The sequence below is a fragment of the Podarcis pityusensis genome (genome assembly GCF_964106645.2).
Source record: "Podarcis pityusensis genome assembly, chromosome: 1".
NCBI lineage: Eukaryota > Metazoa > Chordata > Lepidosauria > Squamata > Lacertidae > Podarcis > Podarcis pityusensis.
The window spans coordinates 108,496,837-108,520,659 of NC_138028.1; the positions used below are offsets into that span (position 1 = coordinate 108,496,837).

A 23,823-nucleotide genomic window follows, 5' to 3' on the forward strand; every position below is an offset into this window, starting at 1 on the left:
AGAGGACTCCCAAGGAGAAGGAAGAGGAGAGAAGGCCAAGGGAATACTCCACAAGGGAGGGTGTTCAAAAAAAGGCGAGAGGCTGCCAGCTCTGCAGGCAAAGGGTGACATAACTGGGCTCCTGAGCCCCACAGGGTGCCACAGAAAGAATGTCGTTGGTCAAGGGAGCTGTGGACTCAAAAAGCCTGAAATTTCTGCCATTCAGGGCTCAAACTTGCAGCCTTGGTGTTATCAGCACCACACACTAACCAACTGAGCTATACAGGATATCCAACTGAGCTATTCTCACTATGTTAATTTAGAACACCTTCACCGTCTTACATGTGCTAAAGGAAAGGTGCCATTTCCCACGAAATGTAATTCACACATTCATGTTCATCACTTGCTGGCAGTAACATCAAATGAAGACTTGCATGTGTGAATGAACCCTTGGCAAACGTAGCACTGCAGAAATAAAGTTTGCATCGAGGTTTTTAGTATCACATATTCCAAAATGCCGTCTACAAGTACTTGCAGGTTTTAACATGTAATATGTGAATCTGACCTTAATATATAATTATTATTTCCCTGTTGTCTGATTTGGAGAGCATTGTGATTACTTTGATAATACATATATTTAGGGGGTGGGGTAATTCCTCTGTACTACTGCACTGCTGTTATGTGTGGCCTTTCTGAAGTGCATGAGATTCTTTCCTGGTCTAGAGTTGTCTACTTACAGCTTGTTTTCACTTTAAATTCTCATTTAGAGAGAACATGTTTCATAATGATTGGCTGTCTGTGGCTACATACAAGGAAGTTCTCAAGTGGGGGATTTCCCAGTGGAAGTTCCCATCTAACGTCAGTCATAAACCAAACAGGACACTGCATGAGTTGTACTTTTCTTAAGTTACTGGGGAGAAAGCTTTCAGATTCTGTGAACATTATCTACTTTGTTATTATTAGGAACGGAGGCAAAATTAAAAGGTTCATCAAGAGATTACGTACAAGGTAATCAAAATATTTCTTTGTATATAAACAAAGACTGTTTGGTGCTGCTGAAATATACGGTGTGAAGCTGCCTTGTATCAAATCGCTATTTTGAAGAAAGGGCATGGGATCTATAATTCTAATATTAATTTTAACTGATCTGGTGCTTCTGTTTAAGTAATTAAAGTTGGGCTCGTCTTTTGATTCTTAACCTTTGTGCCCACCCATAGGCTATGAAAATGAGGTTGCAGTCTTAAACACATTTGACTCGGAAGGAAGTCCCATTGAATTTAGTGGATTTACTTTTCAGTAAACACAGCTGGGGCTGTGCATTGACAGCAGCCTCACAAATATAGCATGTTAAAATTCAATAGGTTGCCTGGGTAAATCCATTCTCTGCTTTAAACAAGTTATAATGATTTTTGTTAAGACTGCATATATCCCTTCTCCTCCTAACATGAACTTCCTGTGGGTCTCCATTGGAATCAAATTTTACTCATCCTCTAGCACTGAGACTTATATATGTGTTCTGCTCAGTCATCACAATTCTGGTACAATCATGCATAACACTGTGGACATGATTTGTGTGCTGTTTTTATGGTGGTGCCTTATGGTAGTTTAGTACTAGAGCACAGGGGTCTTGCTAGGTACTTAAAAAACTAGAGGACCAGGCCCGTGACACAAATGTACATAAAACTATCACATGATAATTTATACATAGAGATACCCCTGGAAAATTAAGGTGGTTGGTGGTTGAGGTCTCACTAACACCTGACGTGTGCACAGCTGTCCTATAAATTGCTTCTGCTCAAGAAACACTTTTTAAAAACACACACATTTTAACAGTGATGGAGAAGTACAACCCATCCCATAATAACAGCACATCCCTGGACTAGGATTAGTAACGATATTTTACAGTGATTTAGTACTAGGGGAACATCTATAATAATACTGAGCTTTTAATGCAGATGTAACGAATCCCAGCGACGGGGTGAGCTCCCATTGCTCGGTCCCTGTTCCTGCCAGGGAAAGCACGTCAAAGTGCAAGTAGATAAATAGGTACCGCTCTGGCGGGAAGGTAAACGGCGTTTCCGTGCGCTGCTCTGGTTCGCCAGAAGTGGCTTAGTCATGCTGGCCAATAAAGCGAGATGCGCGCCGCAACCCCAGAGTCGGTCACGACTGGACCTAATGGTCAGGGGTCCCCTTTACCCTTTACTAACATTATACTAGGCACAACCCATCAGGAAGCACTGTCAGATTTATTGTACTACTCCCAATTGTTACAAGGGGGCTGGCACAAGAGAACTTGCCAATGGATTATGCTCAATCGTTGGTGGGAAGAAGCAAGTTAGAGATTTGTCCTACCACTCTCCCTAAGGCAGGGATTGAGGAGCCTTTTTGGCCCAGAGCACCGGATCTTTATCTCCTATGGGCTAAGTCTGACAGCTAGGCAGAAACACCAACCTGTCAATCATCTGGCATCATAAGGGCCTAAATTATACCATTCCAACCATTTTTGTTATATAACTACCGTGGTGGACAGGTACAGATGAGTGCAAAAAATCATCACTTTACTCACATTCATCATACTAAAGTAAGACTGTACTCCTATGCATACTTCACCCGAAACTAAGCCCCCACTGTTTTGGTACTTACTTCTAAGTCAACATGTACCATATTTTTCCATGTAGAAGACTTGGGTTTTTTCCTAAAAAATAATGTCAAAAATTAGGGGGCGTCTTATACACAGAGCCATCTCCCCCCATTTTCTTAAAGCTGAGTCCCCAAAAATAGGGGGCTTCTTATACATGGGGGCATCTTATAGATGGAAAAATACTGTGACTATGGATGCCACCTAGTTAAAGCTGCACTGTATCTTGGACTCCCATTGATCTTGATAAGAGAGACAACACATGCCTAAACCTCTGTATCTGAATTATGAATGTTTATATTAGGACCTGGATTTTACTAGATAGAATGTTGGACATTATTTTATTTTTGCTTCACGTAAGATGGATGATGTTACCATTATTAGACAGAAGAGTTTTTGTGGGGTAGGAGACATTTATCCACTTGATGTGGGCCATCTAGTGTTTGAAAATGTGGATAGAGGATGGGCTATTAATGAGTTCCATCCCAAATGTATTTTTTTATATATATACAGTGGTACCTCGGGTTACAGACGCTTCAGGTTACAGATGCCGCTAACCCAGAAATAGTACCTCGGGTTAAGGACTTTACTTCAGGATGAGAACAGAAATTGTGCTCCGGCGGCGTGGTTGCAACAGGACGCCCCATTAGCTAAAGTGGTACCTCAGGTTAAGAACAGTTTCAGGTTAAGAACGGACCTCCGGAACGAATTAAGTTCTTAACCCGAGGTACCACTATACAGAAAGCACCATGTGCTACTGTCAAGACACCAAGAAGGAAATGTCTTAAAACTTTTCTCAAACAACTAGAGAAACTATGCCAATTATGGCGGATTGTGCATGCATTTGGGAACCCATTAATTAATTTTTTTAAACCATCTGTTGGTAGTGCTAATGTTCCAACCCATTTTCGATTATGATGTAACCCAGTAATGGGTCCCAACCCACCTGCTGAAGTCTAGTGCAGTAGTGTCACTGGGCCGTATGAGCTCTGATGAGCTCTCTGTTGCAATGAGGCAAATCAAGACTCATCTGGCTGGCCAAACAGTTGCAAGGATGGTGGGGGAGCAACAACTGAGCAGGAAGCAAGCAAGTAACCCCGTTTCAAATCCCACCAGGGCATAATTACATCTCTGCACTACATAGCAGGGGTGGGTATGTGTGGCCTCCAGATGTTGGTTCCCCAACCCACATCTCCCTTCTTTTTTCTTCTTCTTCTCTGTTCCCTTTTGGACGGTGCATCAGTTAGGACTGAGCCTAGCAGGCTCTCCTCTGCACAGCACTGCAGGGGAACTTCCAGACACCTGGGCCTTCCAGACGTCAATGAACTCAGACTCTCATCTGCCCCAGCCAGAAGGGCCAACAGCCAAGGACGAAGCGCCTGGGCTGCATCCAGCCCTGACTCAAGAGCAAGGGGGCAAACAAAGCACTTTCGCCTCCACGCTTTCCAGGCGGGCTTGGATCGGGTCCGACTAACTTGGCTAGAAGGAAGGAGACGCAGGGAAAGGACTGGAAAGCAGCCAGCGGTGTGCGGACTGCGGCCAGGAGCAGCCAGGCAGTCGCCCTCTTCTTTTTCTTGGGCGAAGGCAGCAGCAGCGGGGGATCTGGCCCGTGGAAAGGGGCAAGGGGTGTAGAGGAGGCGGCCCTAGATGGGCGGGGACCGGCTCTGGGACCTCACCCCGCTGACCCCGCTTGAGCAAGGCGATCTCGGAGGCGCCGCGCGCAATTTTACGCGCCCAGTCACATGGCCCGCGGAAGGCAGCAGGAAGTGGATTGTGGTTCCTGGGTTGCGCGTCAGGGCCGCCGCTTTGCGCCCGGGCGCTTGGAGAGGCGAGCAGAGCGGAGGTGGCTGCGAAATCCGTGAGTTTCCTTGCCTTTGTAAGTAGCCCGCTGTATCCCAGGCTAAGCAAACGAGGGCGATCGCCCTTCTCCTCTCTGTTACCAGCTATTGCTAGATACTTCACTTTCTTTTTGTAGTTGTCCCTTGCCCTCCTTTAACCCTCTGCGAGCATTTCCGCAGCAAAAAAAGTGTGGTGCTCAGCCGCATCTCAGAAAAGCTCGCGTGTGTTTCTCAAAACGGCGCGATCATAAACTTGTTTACTTCTCTTTCCCCTTTTCTTTTTGTAAGCCTGGATTTAGTCGGAGGGATCTGCTCCCAAACTCAGTGTGCATGGGATGCCGCCTAACTAGTGTTGATTTTTCTTCTCCGCGCGCCACCCCCCCAAATAAAAACTTCCCGGCGTCTTTCTGCTCACTAACTCGGCCTGAAGAAGTTTGAAGGGCTACTTTCAGTGCGTCTGTCGCTCATGCATTTCCTTAGAAGGGCGGAAGTGCCTAGGGAGGAAGAAAACACACGCATGCAAACAGAGGGATAGGGAGGCGTTTAGGTGGCTGTTTCTGTCCAGAGCCAGCTGCACCTGGAACAAGAAAGGACTGGGTGGGTTCTGGGTTGGCCCCTTAAGTAAGAGAAAAGGAATTGGGTGTTTTAATGTGTGTGTGCCCTTCACAGGAACAGAAGGGCAAGGGACAGGGAAAGCTTCCTGTTGGTTGTTTTCGAGGCTGTTTTGTGCAAAAGCCCTGTGAGAAAATCACGTTCATCTCTTGTGAGCTCAGATGACATCAAGTGTGCCTCCCATCCCCCTTTCTCCTTCACCTTATCGCTCACAACTGGAACTAGAATCCGGAGTGGAAGACTGTAAAAGTGGACAGGTCCACTGACAAGACGAAAGACAAACACTTAGAATGGAAGAATTCTGAATTCGTCCTGAGTATCTTTCATTTGAAGTTGGCTCCCCTGATGTCATGGTAATGATTGACAAGTGGGGGGGGTCTGCCGACTGCATTGTAGTCCCCAACTCTGTCCGGTTGGGACCTGGAAGGCCAGGTTTCCAATCATGACTCGTCCACAAAGCTCTCTAGGTGATCTTGGGCCAGTTGCTACCTTTCAACCTAACCCTACCTCACAGGGGTGTTGTGAGGATGAAATGGGGAGGAAGTGAAGCGTGTACACCACCGTGAATTCCTTGGAGGAAAGATGTGACATAAATGGAGTAAATAACCTAAAATATTAAATACAGTGGTACCTCGGGTTACATACGCTTCAGGTTATATACGCTTCAGGTTACAGACTCTGCTAACCCAGATATATTACCTCGGGTTAAGAACTTTGCTTCAGGATGAGACCAGAAATCGTGCTCCGGCGGCGCGGCAGCAGTGGGAGGCCCCATTAGCTAAAGTGGTGCTTCAGGTTAAGAACAGTTTCAGGTTAAGAACAGACCTCCAGAACTAATTAAGTTCTTAACCCGAGGTACCACTGTACATAGTTTAAGGTGTGAAAGAAGGAAACTTTTTTTTTTTTTTTTTTTTTTGCTACTATTGTGAACAACTTGAGGTCATCAGTCCTTGCTTATCACCCAGAGATTATTTAGTAGATAAGTTCTACCTTCTGCCTACCCCTGATTTAGTTTGGGGGCTAACTGGTCACTATAATTAAGATCAGATTAGAAGTGCTTTTGTTTCCCTTATATTGAGTGGGTTGGCCTGCTTCAATCATTGCTTTCTCTTTTTTGCCCTATGTCCACTTTTTGATGTATCCCACTGGCCTGGATTGCTGATGGCTACATGGCCTTGCTTTGGGAAGGGGGTGAGGTTGACTGTAGTGAGATGTAGTAGGCCTCATTTTCCACAGTGAGGTACAAAAACAGCAGCATGGGTCTCTTTAACTTTTCCATTCTTCGCACAAGCTCTGGTGTCCGGAGTCTTCCTAAGGATGCAGTCTGTGCAGAGTAGTTTGGGGTTAAGTCCTATTGAAATCAGTGGGGCTGCATGCCTTACTCTATATTGGAGGGGGTTTTTGTTTGTTTTTTCACTAGCTGAGGACAGGAAAAACATGCTATGGAAACATTTACAGTGATGTTGATGGAAAGCTGTAAGTAGAAGATCAAGCTTGAACTTCTGTGTTCAGCTGACAGGTTTGCAATCCTAAATGCACATTCCAGGGAGCAAGACAGTGGGATTGACTTAGAGGAGACAGGCACAGGTTTGCTCTCTCGGGCTGCAACCCTGTGCACATTTACGGAGCAGTCCTAACATGGGACTGAGGAGGAGTGATGTAGCAGGATCCATCGTTGCTGGCTAGGGCAGAAGGTGGTTGTGGTGGTGGGTGAGGCAGTTCTTCCACTTCTCTAAACTTTCTCCAGGTTGGCATAGCTAAGTGGCCTGAGGATTGTGCCTCTCAGGGGGTGGGATGGGGGGTATTAAAGTTGTTCTATGGCGTCCCACTTGGTGCCATTGGCGGAGAGACCTGTTGACAGTGGCTTTCCTCCTGACAGGGGCCTCCAGCCAGAGTGGAGAGAGAAACAGGCCCATTGTCCCAGTGGTACTCCTCTGTTCTGGAAGAGACCGGCATCCTCATCCAAACCCCATTCCTGACTCCATGTAAGGCAGCTTCCTATGGAGAATCTGAACCTGTGGCACTTCTTTCTTGCAGGACCAAAAGCTTAATTCCAGGGGAACTATGAAAAAACTTCACTGAGAGAAGATGACATGGTTCAAGATCACTTTTGCTATTCCTGCCAGAGCATTTGCAAATGGTCTCTATCAATTTGATGCTTTAAGAAATGCAGACTTGTCTGCCTAAAGCTTTGTTTGTATATCCTTGTGTTGCAAGAAATCTAATTTCTTGCAACACAGTCCATCTCAGAAACATCTCTAACCCTAACAGAGTTTTAGAAAATGTTTTTAAAAGAACGTTAAGGATCGTCCTGAGGTTGACTATCCCACTGAATGCTGTCCTTGGAATAAGTAAACAAAAAAATATTGTTTTTCAATCCAGACATTAGATGCATGCATTTGGGCCACCCACTGGTTTCTCTGTTTTTCCTTGTAAGTGAGGTTGGAAAAGCAGGTTCTAAACTTCACTGTAGCCAATCATGACACTTGGTTTTATTTTAAAAAAAATTCTGCAAGACATAACTTGCAACAGTTTGCTAAACAGTGCGTAGGCATCTTCAGTGTAATTGCAGAAAAGGTGAAAAAGTAAGCTTCAAAGTATATTATGTAAGTATGCAAACAACACAGCACACTTATCAAGATACTTGAGATTGTGAAATTATGCTTTTTACATGTATAGAGCTGACCCAAACTGTTCACTTCCAGAAAGAAAGAAAGAACCTCGGGTTAAGAACTTAATTCGTTCCGGAGGTCCGTTCTTAACCTGAAACTGTTCTTAACCTGAGGTATCACTTTAGCTAATGGGGCCTCCCGCTGCTGCTGCCACGCCACCAGATCACGATTTCTGTTCTCATCCTGAAGCAAAGTTCTTAACCCGAGGTAATATTTCTGGGTTAGCAAAGTCTGTAACCTGAAGTGTATGTAACCTGAGGTACCACTGTAAAGGAAAGCTCCAGTTGGGCGTTCTAATGTGTCGACTAAATGCACGAGGTGGGTGGGGAGTGTAGGAATGAGAACTCTAGCTCCGCCCACTCCTGTCTTTGTTTTCATCACCTTCCTCCCTAGGGTCCCTGTGCACTTAAGAACTGTGGAAAATCATGGTTCCAAAACATGAAGAAAATATAGTTAGAGTATATGAAGATGAGTTAGCTGGGTTGTCCTCACAGCGCCCCCCGCCCATGTGCTTCGTCAAAACTTTATTAGAACACCTGAGATAGGGCTAAACTTCTAAGCCCACCTGTAGTTTTTAAAACCATATCCTCCGTTGCTGCTCCTGGATTGAGGATTCTCTCCCCCCCCCCCCCCCACTCCCAAATGATTTCCTAAAATTTAACTTTCTAATAATACCGAAAGAATGCTAGGAATGAGCAAGGCTGGTCCTACCTGATATGGTGATGTTCTCACCACCAAGGGGGCCCTGTTTATATTTTTGAACTCCAGACATCAAAACGTCTTGGGACATCGCCACTGTTTTGTGTGCAGAAGCTTTCAGGGAGAAACAATATGTAGTGACTTGAGTGATGAGTAAAGAACGGTGTTTTCTCTTTCTTCTGAAATTTTTAAATCTTTCGTTGGAAGAGCGTGCTTTCAGGGCATGCATTAACGTCAAAACTCTTGGTGTTCAGTGATGGTACAGTGATTACAGTGGTACCTCGGGTTACAGACGCTTCAGGTTACAGACTCTGCTAACCCAGAAATAGTACCTCAGGTTAAGAACTTTGCTTCAGGATGAGAACAGAAATCGTGCTCCGGCAATGGGAGGCCCCATTAGCTAAAGTGGTGCTTCAGGTTAAGAACAGTTTCAGGTTAAGAACGGACCTCCAGAATGAATTAAGTTCTTAACCCGAGGTACCACTGTAATTCTGTCTCAAGCCTAGGCGGTTTTGTAACCTTCCTTACCTGAGTAACCTGTATGCCATGCCTTGGTCTGCATTTGTGTTAGGAGAGGATGAGCTCTCACCCCTGTGTTAAAGGCAACAAACATGGACACAGTAGCCTAAGCATTCGGATTCTGCCTTACTTGAATGCTCAGAGTTTGCAGGAAAAAAGCACCATGACAACAATGGCCACATATGTGAAACAAATAGCTGCCCTCAAACATTGCCTGGTCAGGTTCCTGCATTGCAGGGGGTTGAACTGGATGACCCTTGGGGTGCCTTCTATCTCTACAGTTCTATGATTCGAAGCTGCGAAATCTGACCAGAGTGTGGAAACTGGCTGCTAGAGCATCAGGAGAGAATGGTAGCAAGATAAAATGAAGCATGCCTTCCTCAATCCAGGGGTAGTGGTGCTGTAAGATTAACATGGTCTGCCCTGGGTGTGGTACCCAGAGTAGTGTGGTACAATTGGGGTGAAGTAATTCAGCAGGTCTCCGTGCAAATTGCTAGTTGACTTTTGACAAGTCACTGGGGATGTGTTTGGACAATCGCACCAGCAACTGGATCCTAGGATCATGCCAAGGCTGCATATTTGGCATTGATAGGAAGAAGAGCTTCTGACCATCATCTCCCTTCATGCTAAATCCACAAACACATGGCAGAGGAGGGAGGGGTTAACATTCTTGCCAACATCGGGTTCTATCTCATTCCCCCTCTTGATTTACTAATGTGGCTGAGTTGCCCCGAGTTCCTTGGTAGGAAAGGTAGGATGCTATAATAATGTTTGCTAACCACAGCCTTTGCCCCCATCCCAGACTGTGGAATGGCCTCACCAGGAAGTCTTGCCTGGCACAGACTTTGTTTCTGTCTGGTGCCAGGCAAATGTGTTTTTATTCTGCCAGGCATTTGGACAGTAAAAATGGCCTGACTTTGGGGTGTTTTACTTTTGTTGTTCAGATGTACATGTGGGCATGTGGTTTATTTTATCATGTCGGGTAGGCAGTTACAGTATACCTGTCTCATTATAATGGATATTTTTTTTGCTGTACAGTGGTACCTCAGGTAACATACACTTCAGGTTACATACGCTTCAGGTTACAGGCTCCGCTAACCCAGAAATAGTACCTCAGGTTAAGAACTTTGCTTCAGGATGAGAACAGAAATCGTGCTCTGGTGGCGCGGCGGCAGCTGGAGGCCCCATTAGCTAAAGTGGTGCTTCAGGTTAAGAACAGTTTCAGGTTAAAAATGGACCTCCGGAACGAATTAAGTACTTAACCCGAGGTACCACTGTAGATGTTTTGTTTAATATATGAATAGCTTCACACAAGAGGAGACCCAACATAATTTACAGAGATAATATCCAATCCAACCTAACCCCCATCTTCACCTTCTAGGGCAGGCAGCTTTAGAGTTGAGGAAATATCACTCTGCCTGTGTGGGTGTTTGTTTGTTTGGCTGGTTCCTTGCATTTAACTGGCACGTGCTCCTCAGGAAGAGCGAAACTGACTTGTCCTCTGTCTCCCTTCAGCAACAGAAGCTCACTTCGCCAAGAACAGCTTAAGGGAGGTTTTATCCCTGGCCAATTTCCTAAGCTAGGCTTTTAGTTATGAGATACACATATCAACTCCAGCCAGGCAAGGAAGTCTGCAAGATTTACAGGTCCACAAGATTTGAGTAGCCATTTGCCATCTTGTACATAAGAAAAATTACTTTGGTTTAAATGGCAGGGGGTGTTTCTGGGTTTGGTTATTTTTTTGTAAAATAATTCATTGCCTGGAGGCAGGTCTTATATGGCCCAGGAACCCTGATTGCAAGCCATTTCTAAACCTTTTAAAGTACTAATAGGTTAATTACACGTGAAATAATCTGCTTGCTACGCAGAGCATTTACAGGGCAATCCTATAGATGCCTACTCAAAAATAAGTCACACGGAGTTCAGCGGAATATACTCCCAGTTAATAGTGTAGCCTTGACATCATTCTGAACTTGTCTTTCTTTGGCTCCATCTGCACAGTACATTTTAAGCAGCGTCATACCGCTTTTAACAGTCATGGCTTCCCCCAAAGAATCCTGGGAATGGTAGTTTGTTAGGTTTTCAGAGTTCCCTAGGGAGATTGTTAAACCCCTCTGGGTATTGTAGCTCTGTGAAAGGAATAGGGGTCTCCTAACAACTCTCAGTTGCCTGGACAAAATTCATTTCCCAGGATTCTTTGGGGGAAAGCCATGACTGTTTAAAGTGGTATAGCACTGCTTTAAATGTACAGTGGTACCTTGGGTTAAGTACTTAATTCGTTCCAGAGGTCCGTTCTTAACCTGAAACTGTTCTTAACCTGAAGCACCACTTTAGCTAATGGGGCCTCCTGCTGCCGCCGCGCCTCCAGAGCACGATTTCTGTTCTCATCTTGAAGCAAAGTTCTTCACCTGAAGCACTATTTGTGGGTTAGTGGCGTCTGTAACCTGAAGCGCATGTAACCTGAAGCGTATGTAACCTGAGGTACCAGTGTATAGTGCAGCTGGGGATTTATTTATTTATTTTAAGAAAAGAAAAGGTAGTTAAAAGATGGCAAGATGGCGGAGCAGACATCCAGTTCCAAGCATGTCTCCCACTAACAGCTTGCCCACCTAGCACTGGAATCATTGCAGCTTATCAGGACCAGGCTGGGTAGGGGCATTGGTGAGGTTGGGGTGGGTAGGTGCCCCAGACTGACTTTGCAAGTGTGCCCACACAGCCCCTGACCTCACTGCCAACTCTGCCCCTCCACAGAGATGCCAGTGTTGGAAAGGCAACTCTGCCCTCTCACACCAGCCACTACTGAGGCCTACTCAGAAATAAGTCTCACTGAACTCAGTAGGGCTTACTTCCAGGTAAACGTGCCTGGAATCGCAGCCTAAATCTCTTCGACTAGCAGAAATCCTTATTTTTAGTAACCCGTTTTTAATTGGAAAAAAAAATGCAGTCTCAGCAGAAGGGAATGTGTCTGCCTCCGAAGGATCCGAGCTTCTGTAGCTTGTAGAAATTGGTAAAGGTTCCTTAAATAATCATAATGGTTTGCCTTAGATGATAAATAGAAAAGTGGGGGGGGGGGGGAGCAGAAGCCTGCTAGTGCCAAAGTTGACTCTGTTTAAATTAGAAATTTGTCACATTTAATTAATTATGTTCTGGAAGCTGTTCTTGTTTGTTTGGTATTAGATCTGAGGAAAGATAATTGGATTTGGTTTCGCAGCTAGCAATAGTCTGTGGCTACGGCAAACTGCAAAGTTTTGGTCAATAACTGGTGCAACCTAGTAGTAGCTTTTACCGATGACTGTTGTGTTGGCGTCTCTCTATATTTGTGGAGAAAGTATTGTGGACACTGGAGGACTTAATGCTGCGTTTCGGGTGTACATTGGGTCACAGCTGAGTGTTGGGTTGGAGTAGTTTGAGGGAAAGTCCTCCTTGCCCTGGGCCAAACTGCTGTGTAGGCAACCAATGCTTCCCTTTCCTTTTTCAGTAACGCAGCCAGGTCTGTTGCATTTGTAACTTCTTCAGTGATGAGACACTGCTGGAAGGAAGCATGGATAAGAATATTGCGGAGCAGCTCAATAAGGCGTACGAAGCCTTCAGACAGGCGTGCATGGATAGAGACTCTGCTGTGAAAGAGCTAAAGCAAAAGGTACGTGGCTGTTTTATGTCCAGCGCTACAGGCTAAGATTACGTTTCTGATGGCTCCCAAAGAAAAGTCGACTCCCGATTTCACACACAAAGAGGAATGGTCAACACAGTTGGATAATGCCAGGGAAATTCTGTTAATTATCTGGGGTGATCTGTTCCTTGCAGGTGTGAAATTGTGCCATGCGGCTTGTTTACTCTTGTCCATAACATTGAGGTTTTTGCAGCTGTCTGGGGTGCAGGTTGTTACAAGCTTTTAACTGTGGAGAGGGCTTGAAATGCATATTATAGATACTGCTTCTCTGGATGCCCTCCCCAAAGCAGGCAGTGCCTGTCCGGAAGCAAAGCAAAGCAGGGTCCCTCCTTTTTGCAAGAGGAAGTGCGAAAAGAAGCAGTCGTTTGGAACTTCCCCACTTTCGTGTTAAATATAGCTGGTGCGTTATTTCAAAAAAGAAAAATTGCTTGGATGCCATGCACCCTGTGAACTAACCCCATTTGTTTCCATGGGGGACAGTTAAGCATGGGCTTAATTTCTCCAGTAATAAGATTTACTCTGGCTGGATTGTTCTGTTGGGTAGTTAACCAGCCGGCAACCCCAAATTCCAAGCAGCTTGAAAAATTCTTACTTAAAACAAAAACCAGACCAGCTCTTCCTAACTATCAGAAACAGCGTTTTCTGATAAAATTCAGAATTTAAAAGGCTTTTAAAAAGCACCAGCATTTATTGTTAAAAAGAGCCAGATTTATTTTTTCCCCAGACTGTCTTCATGTAAGGCACTTTGGGCTAGGAAGCCATTTGTGGCTTCCGGATGCTTGGAACTGACTGCACTTTTAGACCCTGTCTGAATAATTAAGGCGACAAGAGGAGGAATGTGCTGGCGAGCCTTTTGTAACAACCCCAGCAAGCATTTTCAAGACGCACGGCACTAATGCTCTGCGTCCCTTCCAGGAATCCTCAGAGATGAATCGGCCCGGCACTTAGATTGAAAAACCTAAGGACTTGAAACGGCTGAGAGCTACGGCAGTGGACCGTGTGACTGCTTGCTGCACCAGAAGCAGAGAGTGTCATGGCTGAGGAGATGGCAACTCTTGCCGCTTCTGGGATTGGCTGAGCTCCGATTGGCTGAGCCTGCTAAGGCAGGGATGCGGGGGCACATTCCCTTCTGGGCAACCTTCCCCTCACTGAGAGCCAGTGTGGTGTAGTGGTTAAGAGTGGTAGATTCGTAATCCGGGGAACTGGGTTCTTGTCTCCACTCCTCCACATGCAGCTGCTGGGTGACCTTGGGCTAGTCACACTTCTCTGAAGTCTCTCAGCCTCACTCACCCCACAGAGTGTTTGTTGTGGGGGAGGAAGGGAAAGGAGAAGGTTAGCCGCTTTGAGACTCCCTAGGGTAGTGATAAAGCGGGATATCAAATCCAAACTCTTCTTCCTCTTCTTCTTCAATGTGTGCCAGTGGTGGGTGGGGCCAGAGGCTAAAGTGGGCAGAGCAGCAAATGCAACAATTTACCTTTGTCCAATAGGCTATCTTCTATGTATGGCCCTCTCCATCCTCTCCCGGCAATCAAGAGGCATCATCCCAAGACACATCCCAGCCAGACAAAGGCACTTGAAACAGGGCCAGAGAGGGCTGTGGCCCCGGGGAGAGTTCTGAGAGCCAAATTGAGAGGCTGCATTTAGTCTCTGGACCTGAGGTTCCCCACCCTTGTACTAAGGGAAATCAGATCTGCACTCTGTCCTCTACACATATTTGTTCCCTTAAAACAAGGTTGGGGACCTGTGGCCCTCCAGATGTTGCTGAACTCCAATTCTCATCTCCCTAACCATTGGCCATGCTGACTGGAACTGGTGGGAGTCGAGACCATTTGGAGTGTGGCCACAGACTTCCCCTTGAAATGTGGCTGTCGTCGTTTTGCTTTGCAACTTTTAACCTTTATAGCACATTTAACAGCTTTCATTTACACCCTCCTTCCCATCACTAGGCTGGTGAATGGCCTAAGGACGGGCAGGAGGATAGTGTAATTCACTCTTAGGTGCTGTCTCTCTCTCCCTATTGGACCCCTAAAACAACCTTCAAGGTAGTGACTGGCCCAAGGTCACCCAGCATGGACTTGAACCCAGGTCTCCTTTGCCTTGAAGGCTAAGTGCTTGCAGTAGTTAAAGCACATTTGCGATCTTCATCACTTGATGGCTTAAATGGAGAAGAGTGCTGACACTTTCCTCCCAATTGCAAGCTTCCCTGTTGGGTTTTGTACAAACTCTGCTTACTCACAGTGTTGGAGTCTTGGAGGTGAGGCCCTGCCAGGATAGTTCACACTCCCCCCTAAATTTTCAGTTTTCATTTTTCAAAAAATGGGATAGGGCCACCTCTGTGGTTGCATTCCTTTTTATTTTAAAAAAAAACACCTTAAAATTGATCTCTTCTCCTCATGGAGATAAAAGGGATAAAAGTTTGCCTCAGTATCCCACTTTTTTCACCTATACAAGTGAATAACCTTAAATTTATTTGGCCACCTTTTTTTTAATGCTCTGGTTATTCTATAATGATTCACAGCTCCACCATAAAAAATCCTGTCAAATCCTACTCAACACAGTCTTACCAGGTTTATTCTCAAGGCAGGGAGCCTGCTTCTTTGGCAATTGGCCTCCGGAATTGGGTACAGAACCATAAACACTATGGAACAAACCATAGAAAACTTGGAATTCAGATGACCCATGCAAGTTGACTTTGCTCTGATTCTTATTCTCTCCCCCAACAAACACACACACACACACACCTTTACTCCATGTTCTCGATTCTGTGTTGGCATACCCTCCAGCTTGTGGCCAATAGCTGATTCCGCAAGTAGCTGATTGGCTGCTTGTTTTGCTACTCTTTTGACGATTGGAACTGTGTCATGCATAGAAGCCGGAGTCATCTCAGCCAGATGGCGCTTGGTGTAGAGGGATGTTTGGTTGTCAAGTATATCTTCTAGTCGGTAACTTGTTGCTGCCATCTGACTCTAAAAGAATTATTTGTGCACGCTGGCTGTCAAAAGCATCTTCTCTTCTGTCTGTTTTAGCTGTCATGCCTGTGCTCTGTACAGAAGTGTTGACAAGACATTGCTGTTGTACATTTTCAATTTGGGTCTTGGTGACTTTTTCTTCTTCTTCTGTTTCCTGAGGTCTCCTTGGCTGCTGGAAAATGCTGACCTCTTTGGCTTTTTAATGGGTTGGTGAAGCAACAGCTGTTTGGTGCTTTATTTTGAATCAGGCTGTAGGGAGACTCTTGGGTGTATTGGGGGTTTGAAAGGGTATTTTTCTCCCCCTCTGAAGAATGAAAGTGGCTAAATAAATCATGGGGTTTCCATTATCCAGCTTTTGGAGAAGGGCTAGGGCTGGGGCATTTAATTCAAAGTAGAGCTGGGAGATAACTCAGTCAGGAATCCTGGAGAGCCACTACCAATCAGTGTAGTTAAATACTGAGCTATATGGACCAATGGTCTATTTCAGTGTAAGACAAACTTCCTATGTCCCAAGCAAATATTTTTGATCATGCAAGAGGGCAGACTTTTTACTTGGCAATAACTTGGCATGACAGTATACCCCTGTGATGGCACAGGGCTTAACTTCTAAACGAGAGCTGGATAATTGTGAAGACAGGCCTCCATTCAGCCAACGAGCCTCTCTGGGTGAACCTTGGCCAGTCTATATCTGTTGGCCTACGTCGCTGTGTTGTGGTGAGGAGAATATGTTGGTGGAATGAAATCCTTGATCCTGTCCTTGAAGAAAGGGCGGGATAAAAATGCAGTAAATAAATAAAGAGGCAGAGGGAGGGAAATAGGAATTTCTACAGAGGGAGAGCCAGAGCAATGCCACAGGTGATAACTTTTTTTATAGGCATAGCTGCTCTGACAAAGCCAGGTGTTGTACTTCCCTGTGTTAGCCTGTTGTCGTCACAAAATGACTACTTCAAATTAAATTATCTTTACAGACAGACAGCTATGAAAAGCAGATATGTGAACAACAAAACCAAATTGTATTTCTTACAAGCACTGTCACAAAACTCAACTCACAGTTGGCTTCTTTGAGCTGCAACAAAGGTAGGTAATTTTCAAATCTATATCTATCTATCTATCTATCTATCTATCTATCTATCTATCTATCTACACCACCACAATCCACTGGGTTTCCCCAACACAAACTGCTTTTTTTATCATGTATCTGGACTAAGGGGCCAGTGAATGGTTGCTGATTGTGATTACTCAGTAGTGAAGGGCTGAGGAGAACAATGTCTAGGTCACTTCATACCTTCAAGCACCTGCTTCTGCAACCATGCCTTAGGGTGTCCTGGCAAAGTCCTGCTTCTGGAGAAGGAAGCTATAAGGGAGAGAGGAGTGGGCAGTTGTATGAAAAGAGAAAATGGGAGTATAAAAAGCTAAATAATAAAGAGGGAGAGAAAAAAGAAAGAAAAAGCATTCCATAGGAAAAAAGGAATGGGGGATGAAGGGTTTGAATAGTTTTAAGAGGAGCAGGTTGAAAATAAACATGGCATTCTTCAGTTCCTAGAAGGCATCATTTTAAGAAGATTGCAGTGCTATACTGTGTTAAGCATGCTCAAGTCTCAAAACTGCTGCCTTGTCTATCTAAGGAGGAAACTGCACTGTACTTCAAATGTTAGTGTGCACTTATTTTCCTATATAGAGATTATCTGCGTGTACCGAAAACAATCCCAACCTGATTTTGTGGAAGTTGCATTATTTGATTCCCTGTTGTATGCCATGTGTGAAACGCCATGTATGATATACCATTATGTTTGGGGTTTTTTCATGTGTGCATGACCACCTACCAGAAGACAGCGAAACCAGAAGAAATGGTACGTTACTGAACTTGAATGCTGATCAGCTGTATGAAAAGCTGCAGTTGGCAATGCAAAGAGAGAAGCTTTTAAAGGTAGGATGCTTTTCACAAGATAATTCTAAAATAAAAATAATAATGGCATGATAAGCATCACATTTGAACTAGACAAACTGTGATGAATCATAATTATGGTTTGTTAGAAATAAGCCAACTTCAAACCATGAGCTTGCTTCGACAGATCGCACAGCTTAGGGTATGGATGGCACACAAACTATGGTTAATTAAAAAGGAAGTGAAAACTTCCAACCTCCTTGCAGTCATGTCAGGATGGGGGACTTATTGCAACATCCACATTTGTGCCTGTTATTGTTCCTTTATCATCGATTAAGCCTGGTAAATTTCTGCACTTACGGTGAAGTTGCCCAAGTTATGCCAACGTGGAAGAGTTGATGATCTGGTTCTGTGACTCTTTCCAGTGTTCTTTTTACATATCTGAATGGCATTGAAGTCTCCAGCTTGTTCAGCAGATGAGAAATCTTGTTGCTACAGATAATGCAGAATTGGCAATGGAGGGAACTGGAACGAGGTTTTCTTCTGCAGAAAAGGCTTCCAGTTCTCTTTGCCTTCTCTGGGCACTTGAAAATTTCTTTGGAATTTGAGGTGGTGCACTGTTTTCAGCTGAGCTTGTCATTTTGAGCTGGCCAAGGGGTGGTGTGCGTGCATTGTTCTTTCCCGTAAACATTTCTCCAATGTGCTGCAGCCTCCCTGGCTGCCTGCAACTTCCACGTTTGAAAAAGTCCCACGGGAACATTTCTTGGGCTTTAATTGACACTTGGGAAGCTGGGGAGACTTCAGAATACAGGCTGTTAGTGAGATGATGTAGAATGAAAGAGAAGATGCTCACAAACGCCCCTCTGTCACCCCAAAGATAAGGTAAGCACCCCACCCACGAGATTTTTCACCAACGTTTTTATCTCCTTTGATAATTTTCAAATGCAACTTTTCTTCTCATTGATTGATAAAGAGTGAAAAATCAGGAGAGACGCTTGGCACAGCACTCATACAGATATGGATAGCGTGTTGTTTTATAAGTGTATTTTTCTTACCCTTGTTTTGCTGAAGACACTTGTCATTTGACTCACTCTGCTATGAAGTCTAGTTATCAGTTTGCCCTCCTAAAAACCTTTGAATAGCCAGCAATATGAGTTGAGAACAGAGTAGTTACGTGGGTAACAGCGGGGAGCAACATAGTTCTTTAATAGTTGCCTACATAGTTGCACTATTTCAAATGGCAAGCTGCCAACTGGTTTTGGACGTGCATAGAATGCTCTGTGAAAATGCAAAGTCTATTCATGAACGCATATACAGTGGTACCTCGGTTTGCGAACTAAATCCGTTCCTGAAGTCCGTTCTTAAACCAAATCCGTTCTTAAACCAAGGTGTGCTTTCCCTAATGAGGCCTCCTGCCACTGGTGCCCTTCCACCGTTCAGCTTCCGTTCGTAGACCAAGGTAAAGTTCGCAAACTGGAACACTACTTCCGGTTTTGCAGAGTTTGTAAACAGAATTGTTCGTAAACAGGACTGTTCGTAAACCGAGGTACCAGTGATATTTACAGTTCCTCACACTCTCTCTCTGTGGCAGTGTGTCCTATAGCCAGCATTCTGTCTTTTTTTATTCTCACTGGGTACTCATTTCTTGCTTTTTAGTGCTACCTGCTAAATTTTTATTGACTTGACTTACTATAGCTAGTTCATTTTTTTCCCCTTTTCCCCCTACACACACAATTCTCTTATGACACCAGATCAGGAAGTGAAGTTCTTCTTTCCAATGTGTTTTTTTTTTTAAAATTAAGACCTGTTGTGCTAAGATTGGGTTGCAAGGCATAATGTTTGAACACTCCAGTGCCAAAATCTTCCTTTCACTTCTGATTCTGTTTTTGTTTGCTTATCTTTGGACTGTTCTTCAGTCTTTTACACAGTTACAAATCAGCGATACTATAAATATGTTGGAAGGGTCACGTGTTCACCCCCTGGTCACACACATGGTGTGACATCTGTACAGGCTTAAATATGGATATCTGTGCACCCAGTTTAGAAAAGGTAGAAAGGATGGAAGACAAGGATGGAAGATATGTGCATCCACCTTACTTTGTATGCACATGGGCCCACACAATCCAATATTCGGAAAATGGTGCTTAGTTGCTAGATCCATGTCTGAATCCAGTCTTGGTGTCCATTTTCAATTTCACAAAAGCTTTCAAAGACTAATAGTAGGAGACAAGGATTAAGTTCTACCTTTGATAGCAGACTTTGCATTTTCTCTTTCTTTTTTTTGGTTTTGGTTTTATTTAGATTTTTGGGGTTTTTATATGTATAATGAAAACAATTCAATGAAGTTTAATGGGGGTGAGAAAGGCTAACGTGGTCACAGCTTTCTTGCTAAATATGATTGATAAAACTGGAGTTACAATGACTTGAATCCAGAAGGAGTTGCTGCCCACCTCCATCACGTGGTAGCCCATAAAACCTGAACTGAGATAGGAAGAGTTGCCGCAAAAGGCATGTCTTAGAGCAGGCACATCTACCTATCTGGAGACTGTGATCTACTCCCGGTATAATAAAACTGGCAGTGATCTACCCATTGTCATTGCCCAGCTTTTTTTAGGAGAGAACAGAGTTGTTAAGCTGGGGGGGGGGGGGGCTGGTGATCGCTAAGGATCCCAAGATCAACCAGGATTGACCAGGAACATCCTACAATCGACCAGTAGGTCGCAATTGACCGGTTGGACATGCCTGCCTTAGAGCAATCCGTTTAAGTCTGCCTGGTCGGACTACAATTTGCCACGATGGCCAAAGGCTCTTTGAAGAGAAGAAGAGGAGTTTGGATTTGATATCCTGCTTTATCACTGCCCGAAGGAGTCTCAAAGCGGCTAACATTCTCCTTTCCCTTCCTCCCCCACAACAAACGCTCTGTGAGGTGAGTGAGGCTGCGAGACTTCAGAGAAGTGTGACTGGCCCAAGGTCACCCAGCAGCTGCATGTGGAGGAGCGAAGACACGAACCCGGTTCACCAGATTACGAGACTACTGCTCTTAACCACTACACCACATTTTGGAGATGGAAGTGTGATCTTGTAACATCTCAATACAGTCATACCTTGGTTGTTCAACAGATGCAAACCAAGGTGCGGCTTATGATTGGCTGATTTGTCCCCGAAACAATGACAACAAGCGAAACGGATGTTCGGCTTCCAAAAAACGTTCGTAAACTGGAACACTTACTTCCGGGTTTGCGGCGTTTGGGAGGCAAAACATCCAAGTGCCAAGGCGTTCAACAACCAAGGTCCGACTGTGCTCACATTAATGGAACACGGGTGGTGCTTTGATGCCACACTTCTAGACCTCCAGCTGAAAATTGCTTGGGTGATCAAACCTCTGGGAGGAAGAGGGCAGCCACAGGGGACTGTAGAGAAAAGCCCCTTTCATCTATTGCATCAAACCAAGTCTGTCCCGAGTAACCTTACTGAGTTTCTTTTCGTCTGACACTGAGTCATTGAAGGTAATTGCCTTAGGATTACTTCGCACATTGCGTTTTTAAAGAGCGCACCTAAAATATAAATTGTGAATGCAGCCAACAGGTGTTTAGAAACAGCTACACTTGTCAGAGAGATGGCACCGAGAGAGAGAGATGAGATTGCCGAGGCTTCCTGTTGAGAGTACGCTTTTGTTTTGTTTTGTCGCTGTTAGAATTGGCTGAGCACCAGACCCGTTCTGACTGCCAGGGCTGTGCATGGAGCAACAGGCCTGAGAAGCAATGGCTTGGGGCAGTGGGGCTCTGGGTGCATGGGCAGGGCTTAGCTACCGTATTTTCCCGTGTATAAGACTCCCCCTATTTTTGGAGACTCAGAATTAAGAAACTGAGGGGAGATTGCCCAGAGTTGTTGAGCTTTTGGGGGGGAGAATTGCCCAGAGTTCTTGACCCGCCTGACCAACACTTCCGATAGCATGCGACACAGAAGACACCAATCGTCTGACCGCTCGCTGTCAGCCACCGCCAATCACCCACACAATTGCCTCAGCAGCAGCCACTGCCGCAGCCACCAATCACCCGCACTATCACCGCTTACAATCTCCTGGTCGCGGTAGCAAACAATCCCTTGTCCCCCCTCTTCTGCACTACCCATATATATGACAACCCCAATTTTTTCACATTATTTTAACATGAAAAAACCTCGTCTTATACACGGAAATGTACAGTATTTCTCTGCAATGTCCTTTTCTCCTGGAGTGGGGTGTGGGATGCGCCAAGCTCGGCTGGCTCCGTGGAGTCGCTTTTCCTGCCTCAGGTGCCATCCTAACACTGGGTAGACACGCTGGCGGCCTTCATTTCTGTGAAGTGTTTGAATTGGCCCCTTAGCCCAGTAGAAGTCACAAAAGGAAAAGGAGTTCGTGAGGCAGAAGGTGGCGCTAGCCTTCTTTTTCTCTTGCTTGCAAGAACCTTTACGTTTGGTCCTGCTTTACACTTAAAGAGCAAATCTCTCATGAGGCTTCTGTTATTTTTGCCATTGGCATGGAGTGCAGCAATAACGAAAGGACGGTATTTAGCGTGGTGTGACTGAGAGCCAAAACTCCTGCAAGGAATCTTTCCCTCAGCTCTCAGTGGAGGGACTTACCAGCATTGTGGGATGAACTGTAAGCGGTGTTGGCCAAATAACACACTCTGGATCAAGGGCCATTATGGTCAGATGAACCTTTTTATTTTAACCAAATATAAATGTCTGGTGAAGGACGTTGCTTACTTTGATAATATTGTTTTATTTTTCAGAGTTTGAGCAGTAGCAAATTTATTTCAGATATTTTAGTCGTCGTCGTATAAACAGACAAAATCCTATGGGAGCACAAGGCCTCTCAAGTTTCCTTTGCAGCATCAGCTCCCTGATTTTGTGTCATTTTTAAAAATCTAGGGCGCTCTTTATTTCCTCGTTTCTGACTATGCCTTGCATGTGCCTTTCTTTCCCACTTACCCTGCAAAAAAAAAAAAAATTGAGTTTACACACACATGCTGAGTGAATTATGGTTCTGTTTCCCTTTTGTAAAAAACAAAAAAACAACAACTGACAAATGTCATACACCCTTGAGAGCTGGAAAATTCAGCCTTTTAAAAAAAGACAATTTTGCTGCTGCTATAACTTCATGGTTTTTCTCTTCCCAACTCCTTGCTGAGTCCCCCCCCCCCGGCTTTTTGTATAGAATGTCATCCTATATCGAAAATTAATGGTTTAACATTGCAGGAGCCGACTTTTTAAAAGCCCTAATTTCTCCCCTTTTGAAGTTTTATAGCTTGAGTCTTGCAAAAATCCTAAGTCATTAAGTGCTAAATAGCTACATTCCAACTGTTCCAGAAATTACAACCCTTGAAGACTATTGTCACCTTCTTTAAATGTACTTTATCTTGATTCCAGCACATCCTAAAACTAATTAAATATTAGTGAGCAGAGTGTATAAATGGAATGAGACAACATTTCCCACATTTATAGGCACTAATATGGTGACTATTTTCAGTATTCAAAATAACGCACAATTGTTTTGAATAATTGTCCACAATGAGATGTAACTTCATGCTGCCATAAATGGTTATTAATTATTTCAGCCTAACCTGATGGGGTAGTGCGTACAGGGCTGAATTCATTTTAAAGATATATAAAGGAAGGACCAGCTTGATCAGACTAAAGACCATGCTGGTCCAGCATCTCATTTGCTACGGTAGCCAACCAGGTGTCTGTAGGAAGCCCCCAAATGCATTCACTCCTCTCCCATTGTGGCTCCACAGGAACTAGTATTCAGAGGCATGCTGAACCCCAAAGAGAGTCTTATCATACACAAATTTGTCTAATCCTGTTTTAAAGGCATCTTAAATAGGTGGCCATCATGATAGCAAATTCCATAGCTCAATTGTGTGTTTCACACAAAGGCATCTGCAACAAAACAGTTATTTAAACAAAAGGATTCTATGAGGAAGCACATTTTGTCTGTCCTAAATCTCCCAGCGTTCACCTCTGTTGGATGGCCTCCTCGTTCTTGTATTATGAAAGAGACAGAAAGACTTCTCTTTGTCTTACTTTCTCCATAGTATTTATTTTTTAGCAAACTATTAGACTTCTTCGATTCAGAAATCCCGTCCCCCTGCTCCAGTGAATATTTAAGATTTTTTGCTTTTGGAGGGTATCTATCGGGAAAGAGCATTTTCCTCCACCACACGAGATGGAAATTTGCTAAAATGCCAAGGGGATCCGAATGTGTGGATCAGGCTGTATTTTGAGTATGACAACTAATTATATGTCTGAGGTGGGTGCTGTTTTCACCCATGTGTAACATCTACAGACCACACTGGTTGG

The 23,823-nt window shown here is 44.5% G+C and overlaps 1 protein-coding gene across 6 annotated transcripts in view; it reads left to right on the plus strand.

The window, feature by feature from the left end:
* Positions 1-835: 835 nt before the first annotated feature.
* TANK (TRAF family member associated NFKB activator) overlaps positions 836-23,823 on the plus strand; it is a 36,556-nt gene continuing 13,568 nt past the window's right edge. The window contains exons 1-5 of one of the 6 annotated variants that reach the window (XM_081008326.1): positions 836-987; positions 7,105-7,207; positions 12,436-12,597; positions 16,565-16,673; positions 17,423-17,523. In XM_081008326.1, coding sequence (XP_080864452.1) covers positions 12,499-12,597; positions 16,565-16,673; positions 17,423-17,523 — 309 coding nt within the window. In that variant the 5' untranslated portion in view covers positions 836-987; positions 7,105-7,207; positions 12,436-12,498. Of the gene's footprint in view, positions 988-4,335; positions 4,494-7,104; positions 7,208-12,435; positions 12,598-16,564; positions 16,674-17,422; positions 17,524-23,823 lie in introns of those variants that run through there. The other 5 variants (XM_081008329.1, XM_081008324.1, XM_081008325.1 and 2 more) reach the window with 5 other exon arrangements.